This window comes from Passer domesticus, chromosome 6 (assembly GCF_036417665.1).
Source record: "Passer domesticus isolate bPasDom1 chromosome 6, bPasDom1.hap1, whole genome shotgun sequence".
In the NCBI taxonomy this organism is placed as follows: Eukaryota; Metazoa; Chordata; class Aves; order Passeriformes; family Passeridae; genus Passer; species Passer domesticus.
This window is the reverse complement of record NC_087479.1, coordinates 59,032,606-59,040,846: the sequence shown is the minus strand read 5'-3', so window position 1 is coordinate 59,040,846 and position 8,241 is coordinate 59,032,606. Positions and strand designations below refer to the sequence as shown.

The following is an 8,241-nucleotide window of genomic DNA, read 5'->3' as shown; positions in this document are numbered from 1 at the left end:
CCAGACAATTGGATTTCTAGAGCAGCAGCACTGCTGTGTGGCCCCCTCACCTCCATGATTTCTGGGTAATTATCAGTGGCACACTCAGACCCACAGGGTTCCAAAAGAGTTTTCCAGTAGCACAAAATATCTGTCCAAAGTTTCACAAAATCTCAGGATTTTTGAGAGCTTATTTTTAATGATTTTTCCTTTCATGTACCACCAGGCTTTAAAATGTGTTCTTTTAAATAGTTTCTCTTTTATTAAAAACTGACAACAGCAACAAAACCCACATGAGAATAATACACAAATACATTATGCAATGTTCCTAAGTTACCCTGTGATTTCAAAAGAACAACAAACCATTTGACAAAGACCTTGATGCAAACAACTTCCAAGTAGAAAGAACAACCGGTTCTAATAAAATCCACTCACTCCTGATATCCTGGGACCTTAAACAGGAGTATAATGTAAATAAAACCATGACTCATATTAATAAATGGTTTTTTTGGTGTACATAATCATATTAATTGAACAGAATCTCATACAAGTGTAAAATTCATAGTAAAGATGTCTTTATTCCAAAATAATAATAATAATAATAACAATAATAATAATAATAATGTGTTAGGCAGACAGCTACAAAACATCTACACAAGACTTTGGTAAGAAATGTTCATGGTAGCTTTTTCATGATTCCACAGCAAACAAAAACAACAAAGGAAATCTAAAAATGCAATCAAACAAAATTTTGTTTAACTCATATGTCTCACAGAGTCCTACTGTACATTTGTTAAGCCCCTAACTTTTCTTTTTTATTGTGTGTAAAGATTCTATCCTTTGTATATTAGAAAAAAAAGGTACTCACAATGCTAAGATCTGGCAGTTGAGGTCTACAAAACTGGTGTGACATCTGTGCTTTGAGTTCAGCAGGATAATTCAGGACATCAGAACAATAACAGTTCTTATTTTTATTGACTGATAACCAGTGCCTATTACACTACTAGAAAGTTTACAGTAACAATGCAAGATTTCTATATATTGTATATCAGAGCTCTTTCTTTTTTGCTCTGAATAGAAAATCAACCTTTTTTTTCCCCTTAGTTTATTTTTGTTCGTGGTTTTTTGTTTTTTTATACAAAATTTAACAAGCCTAAATGTTTCCCATGTATCAAGTTAGAAGAAAGACAAGAGATCTGTAAAATGTTTCAACAGAAAAACAAGTGTGAGGAGCTGAAGAGAAGCAGGAGTGGTCACACATTCCTGACCCGGTGCAATTACCTTGTCATTTCATCTGTTAACAAGGTGGGGAAAAAAGCTATTTGCAACATTCAGAACTTAAATGAGCCTAAGAGAAATGACTGGAAATCACACTGAACAGCCTTCTAAAAGAGAGAGAGAGAAAAAAAAATCTGGAGAATCAAATTAGTAAGAAGCACAGGGAAAGGAATGCCAGATTGTTTTAATGGACAATTTTGTGGGCATATTCAGAAAGGTGTTGTATGTTTTCTGTAAGTGTATTTGGACTATGTGGCCTTTGGCAAAGGGAGTATTTAGCAGACAAAGCAGCTTGATGAACTGGAACCAATGTGAAAATGAAAATACAACACTGGGTTTCATTGATTATTTGCTGAAACAGGCATGGTTTTGCAAGATAAGCTTGGACAAGTGGTTGATGAGATAAATCTGGTTCCTGAACTCAGCACAATTTTTCCATTCAGGAGAAACTTCTGTTCCCTCTGCCCAGGCTCACAGATCCTTCAAAGCCACATTTTATTGCCAAAGATTACTTTTCTGAGTGAATGGCCTCAGCTGGGACATCCTCTGTCAGCTCAGCCAGAGACATGGCTCTGCCCTGGCTGAGACCCTGGCACTGATCTTTGTGGCTCTTCTCTGCAGTTTCTTCACCCAAAATATACGCAGCTGGTCACTCCTCCAGTACCTAGATCACTCCACTGGGGTTTTTTTATTGGGTTTTCTTAATTTTTGGTCACAAAAGTGAAATGTAAGGTCCTAAATGCACTACTGAGGGACAATCTTGCTGCTTTGCTGTAATTGCAGTGCTGTAGAGACCTAAACTGCACAATTTTTGAACAGGCACAAGGAGGAAAACTATCTGAATTCATATTATTAAGTGAGCCAAGCTGTGCAAAAAGTAAAATGTTTGGTTTTAGCATTAAACCTTGCTGTATTCTTTTTTCTCCTGGTTTGCTTGGCTATGGATGTGCACCCATTTCATTTAGCAGCAGCAGGAGATGGTTGACACTGCCCTTGGTTCCATTTATTCCCTGGCCTTTCCCTCAAAGGGAAATCTGCAGAAAGCAGTAAAATATCTTGAGAGGGGGTGGGATGTGATGGCTGTGGAAGTGCTAAGCAGCCCTTGGAGTGCTCACTGGGGAAATGCTGATGAACATCCCCACAATTAATGCCACCACCCAACGAGCTGTTCAGGTACAGAGGATCCCCAGGGTGGTAGTGGTGGGGAAGATGAACAGCTGAGAGGGCTGTGGTGCACAGCAATATTTAAAACCCAGCTGTCAGGTCCTCAGGGTAGTGACCAAGTGTTAAGGAAGTGAGTAAATTACTTAGGGCTGCCTTAGAGAATATAAAAAAAAAAATATCACCATTCATTTCTCTCAAGCTTAAGCGTCGGCATCAACAATCTTTATTTTTAGTACACTGCTGTTACTTCAGAAGAGACACAGGGGTGTGCTGCCTTGCCTGGACCAAGAGGTAACCCATCACCTTCCCCTCTTAATGTTAGATTGTTACAGGAAAATCAAATTACAGGAAAAGATTGTATTCCGGTAGTGAGTGGGGCCCAAGGGTCTCCCTGGTGACACCTGACTGTGTAGGAATGAGAGCTAAACTCTGCAGGAGATGGGGCAAAGTAGCAAATAGAAGCGTGAGAAGGTATTGTCTAATCTCAGGCAGTTTTTTAATCACTTAAGTAGTCAGGGAGGGCACTTGTCCTGGCTAGGATATCCAAAATAGGTAATTCTCAAAAGTTTAGTAATTTTTAGATTACCCTATGCTCTGAGTAAAAAGAGGCGGAAATGGCACTGCTGTAAATGTATTCTTGTGCCAATCTATAATCAGGTTTTTTTTAGACTGTCATTGTTTCCTTTCAGAGGCTCATTTCAGTTTCAAGGGATGCATGAGAGCTGGCTCACCTTTTCTCTACCATTCTTGTTTTATTATAAACCTGCCTCTCTCTTCTCCTGTGAATAAGATCCTTGTGAAACTGAATCTAATTTTTTTTAGCGTCCCTCACGTGGAAGATATCCTGTGGCACAGCTGTTGCAGCCCTCTGGACCAATTTCTACTAGTTCTGCGTCCATTTTGAAAGGCAATGGACTGTACACATATTATGATATTTGCATGTTTTCTTTATGTGCTGTCCTGACTGCTGTTGTGTGGTGGCCAGACATCACTGTTGAACCACAAAAATTATTTCCTTTTTAAGTTTTGAAGAAAATAAGACTTTCTTGCATGGACCACAGCATCCATGTGAAGAGAAGTGTTTAGGATTATAATAATAATAATAGTAACTATCAGCTTAACCCAATACTGTAAAAAGATAAACATGCACCTTTAATGTTATTGAACCAGCATTACTGACATTACTCCTTGGCATAGTTGTGTAATCACAGAGGCACTGCTTTGGATTTTTAAAATCAAATCTAGAGAGAAATCCTCCCACAGATGAAACTTCCTGTCACTTTAATTTAGATTTGTTAATATGCATGCATCCCATGTCTTTACAAGTGGTATTTCTATATGGCTATTCCATGTTCACAGATGTGTCTGTATTTTAGTTAAATAACTCACCATAACTTCACTATTTTTATGCATTAAGGGCTGGCCGGAGTACCAAAGACTTACTCTCAGCATAAATCCGTGAGGAAATATTTATAAAATATTTTTCTTGCACCAGCAAGACTAAAAAGCAAACCACACTGCAAAAATGAAAACTAATATACACTTTATATTTTGTTGTTGTCCTAAAAAAAAACAAACCAAGGTTGACTTTCCATTTAGCTCAGAGTGCATCACTTGGAACCTTGTGTTTTGTTAACAAGGATGGACATTACATGCTCTTAGCTCCTTTTTGTCTTTGCAGCTGGTAAACTGACTGCTTTTGGACCTCTTCTTTACCATCATGTAGCGCTCCTGAATTCCACCTCCACAGAGAGTAGAACATTCTGTCCAAGCAGTCCATGGTTTCATCCTACAAACTGAAAGGAAAAAAAAAAAAGTGATTTGGTTAAGTTTTTAGTAGTAGAAACCCCCACTAAGTATAACCCAGTTGCATTTGTCAAACACTGGAAAAAAAACAAAAGAAATTTATTATTTACATTACAAAAGACAGAAAAAATGATGAAATGGTTAAATGTCAGACAAGCATGAGCCACAACTTAGCAGTAATTCCTAGCCAGATAATGTTAAATACACCACAAGATATGTTTTGTTGATTTGAAGAATCAGTACTTGGTGATACTTGGTTCCCCCACTGGAAAAGCAGATTGAGCAGATCTCCTGGAGAAGCCTGAGTCTGAATCAGACGGCTGAGGTGGAAATGAGTTCAGTTTTGAAATTTAGCATTGGATCCAGGAACAAATATTTTAAATGTTTGGAGCTAACAGGATGTAAAGATTGCCACCCAGATCTGCAGAAACTGCAGTCAGTCCTTTGCCAGGTGTAAAGTTTAAACTTCTTCATGCTTTTGTGTGGAGCAGCTAAAATATTTTTATTGCTGGGACATGGACAGGTGTGGGCCTTTCTCCATGGTGCCCTGAGCTTAGGCTGGGTGATTTTGGTGATGGGCAAGCACTGCAAGTGGCTGTGTTTTATTGACTGAAGAGCTGAAGATGCTCTCACAGAATGTGGTGGAGCTGTTCACAAACTCCTGTTGATGCCTCAGGTTTTAGCTTTTATATTTTTCATATTCTGTGCTGCTTTAGTGTGTGAGTCTGAGCTTCACATCAGGGCATGGTGAGCTCTGTGCACAGAGCAGGGAGACAAAACAATTCCTGCTCCAGCTGGGCACCAAGGACAAATGATCCAAATCTCAGCCCCAAGAGCACAAACCCCGTGGGCTGGAGAGAGAAAAACAAGCAGGATGGGACTGCAGGGGCTGCAGCTGGAATTGGACAATGAACTGCAATCTGCAAATAGACCAACATTTACAAAAGTGTGATACCCTGTGAGCAGCTGTCCATTTTTGGGGCCATTTTGGTTTGTGCTGCCCAAGGTGGATCCACTGAGGCCTCTTAATAAATCCCTACTTTATTCTTTATCTCTGCCTAGTCTCTGTTCTAGGGCAGCCTTCATGAGGCATCACTGTCACGCAGAAAACCACTAAAAGTGGTTCCACACTCACCTGGATACTGCTCACTATCTAAATTCTTCTTTGCTTGTTCGCTTCTCCTTTTCTCCCGAGCCTCCTTCCAGCGCCTTTTCTCCATCCCGGCTCCCCTCAGGCACTTCCTCACTCTGCACTTGGTGCGCTGGACAGTCTCAGGGCAGGCTGCTCCCCCAAACTGGGGCTCTATTTTAATCATCCTCGTCCTGATCATGTGGCCCTTGCCACAGGAGGTGTTGCACTCGGACCACTGGGACCACTCCGTCAGCTCACAGTGGATGGCTGCAGGGAATAGGAAACACAAAAAAAATGACAGAAAATCCATGAGGTGTAAACATAGAAACACACAGATGTGCCTGATGAATCTTTGCACCCCAACTACAAAGACTCCACTTAAGCCTCCAGTCTTCTCAGCAATTGTTTGGAGGCTGCATGTCAGAATTTTCTGAGTCCATTTCTAGCAGAAGTTTTAATTGACACGCTCTTCGATTTCTTCTTCAAGAGTGGTGCTGGCAGATCACTAAAATTACAAAGAACATATAAATAATTCTCCTGTGCCTTCTTCAATTTTCCCACCCATCTGTCTGTTTCGTAATGAAAAGCTGCTGAAAATTGAGTTATATTTAAAAATAATTTGCTACCTCTGAGATCTGAGCCTTGCTTTGCTGGCAGTGTTATGCAATAAGTCATATTCACTAAACCATTATATTTTAAAAGTCTTCACCTTTCAGCACTGCCTAACACTTATAGCCCCAGTGAATAAAAATCAAAATGATATTTCACATAATTTAAGAAAAGCTGGATGAGCAATTACAGTGTAAAAACCTTTTTAACCAATAATTTCTGTGAAAAATAATGTAACTTGTGATACAACCTCACAAACCAGCTGGCAACAGGATGCTAAAGGCAATCATATCTCATTCATTCAGCAGTGCCTTAGGCTCTCACACTTCACAAAGACTGACAAACAACCAGAAATTTGCTCTACCCAAGAAGTGGGAGATTTTAATGGAGTAAGGTAAAAAACATCTCTGCAGCTGCCTCCACACCATCCAGTAGCAGGCTGCAAAGTGATACCATTCAGAGGTGTATCAAAGGTGGAGAAAGCCCCTTTTGTCCTGTTTCTGAGCTGAAAGAATCACACAGGTGATTTCAACTCTTCTTTCTTTCTTTCCTGGCACACTGTCTGCATTGGAGTGATAAACCAAGTTTTATAATTCTCACTTATTTCCTAGCGGGGAGTTGCCTGGAGCTGCAGTGTGTTAAACATGCAGAGCTGTATTCCCATGGAAATATTGGGAATTAGCATGGGGTGATGTAGGGCAAGCTGAATTTAAGACCCAGTCGTATTTCAGCTCTCAGTTGCTGAAAGTGTATAATAATAATAATAATAATAATAATAATAATAATAATAATAATATTTTTTTTTTAAACAATGCACACTTGATACCCCGCCTGTCTAAGAAGTGGTGATGGAGGTGTGATCCATAGATTTTGACACATAATTAGCCTCTTCTTCCCAGGGAATTTTCCAAACTTACGGCATTCTGGCAGCATGCATTTCTCTGCTTGCTCCAGCTCCTCGTTGCAGTCTCCCAGCTCAGCAGCAGATTTCAGCATCCTCTGCCTGGTTCTCATTCCCTTCCCACAGGTCACACTGCAGTCACTCCACTCAGACCAGGGAGACAGCAGGCAGGGGATGGTATCTGGTAGGAAATAAAAAGGTAATGAATTCTTATTATTAATGATTTCTTCCTATGAATAAAGTATGAAGGTATACATTTTGAAAATAACACAGGTGGAAAATGCGTTTTATCTGTCATCAGCCAATTATACTTTCTTGTCACAAGCTGAATGGTGCTACTGAAGAAGCTCAGAAAACTTTATATTAAATTGAAAGGCTTGCTTGATTTAAATGTCTTTGCTATCTTTTCCTGTATCTAAATCATATCTGCTGGGTCTCAGTGCACCTGGGGAATAAATAGTTTAAGGAGCTATGTTTCAATCATAGCTTCTGTAAAAAAAAAGAAAAAAAGATTGTTGCAGTGAATAGAATTGAAAGTCAACTTAATCTAGTCTAACAAGTGAAACTTCCATATTTAATCTACCAAAAATATTTTAAAAATTATCTCTGATGAAAATGTAGCATTTAATAAGAAATTAATAGTGACAGTAAGGGTGTGGCTGGTTGATTGTACAAAAGAAACACCTCAATTTCTGAAATTTTCAGGGGTTAAAAGGGGAGGGCACTGTTTTATGTGTTTTATTCTAGCCTTATGGTCAAATATACCTTGTATTTTTAACTTAGAGGTATTAGGTTGTTTAGGTATGGCTTGCTGGTACACACACCACTGTGTGGGTCGTATAGCAACAGGACACCACTGAACAATTTTTATTGAAGCTCTCCTCCTGACAGTGAATGTGCTATTAATGCACAATCCTTAAGATTTTTCTCCCAGTTTGAAGGAGGACAAGGAAAAGCAGCATTGCTCCTGGTTTAGCTGTGTTCTTTGTGTGCTGGGGCAACATGTCAGAAATGATGTTTCTTTTCAGAGCAGGGGAGTATGGTTGTGTTTGAGGGTCCCAGGACAAGGGAAGAGATGAGAATCTTGACTCCATGTTTCAGACGGCTGATTTATTATATTATGATATTATATTATATTAAATGCTACACTAAAACTATACTAAAAAGAATAGAGAGAAAGGATCCATCAGAGAGCTGGAAAGGAATGGAATGGTAACAAAATCTTTTGATGCTCAGAGTCCAACACAGCTACATCTTTGATTGGTCATTAATTAGAAACAATTCACATGCACCAGTGAAAGATGCACCTGTTGGTAAACAATGTCCAGACCACATTCCACAGCCATCGGACAGTTATTGTTTGCATTTCTTC

The 8,241-nt window shown here is 39.4% G+C and overlaps 1 protein-coding gene across 2 annotated transcripts in view; it reads right to left on the bottom strand.

The window, feature by feature from the left end:
* Positions 1 to 537: 537 nt before the first annotated feature.
* SPON1 (spondin 1) overlaps positions 538 to 8,241 on the bottom strand; it is a 183,704-nt gene continuing 176,000 nt past the window's right edge. For both annotated transcript variants that reach the window (XM_064426094.1, XM_064426095.1), the window contains exons 14-16: positions 6,886 to 7,050; positions 5,363 to 5,626; positions 538 to 4,217 (exon numbers count right to left, since the gene is read on the bottom strand). In XM_064426094.1, coding sequence (XP_064282164.1) covers positions 4,054 to 4,217; positions 5,363 to 5,626; positions 6,886 to 7,050 — 593 coding nt within the window. In that variant the 3' untranslated portion in view covers positions 538 to 4,053. The remainder of the gene's footprint in view (positions 4,218 to 5,362; positions 5,627 to 6,885; positions 7,051 to 8,241) is intronic.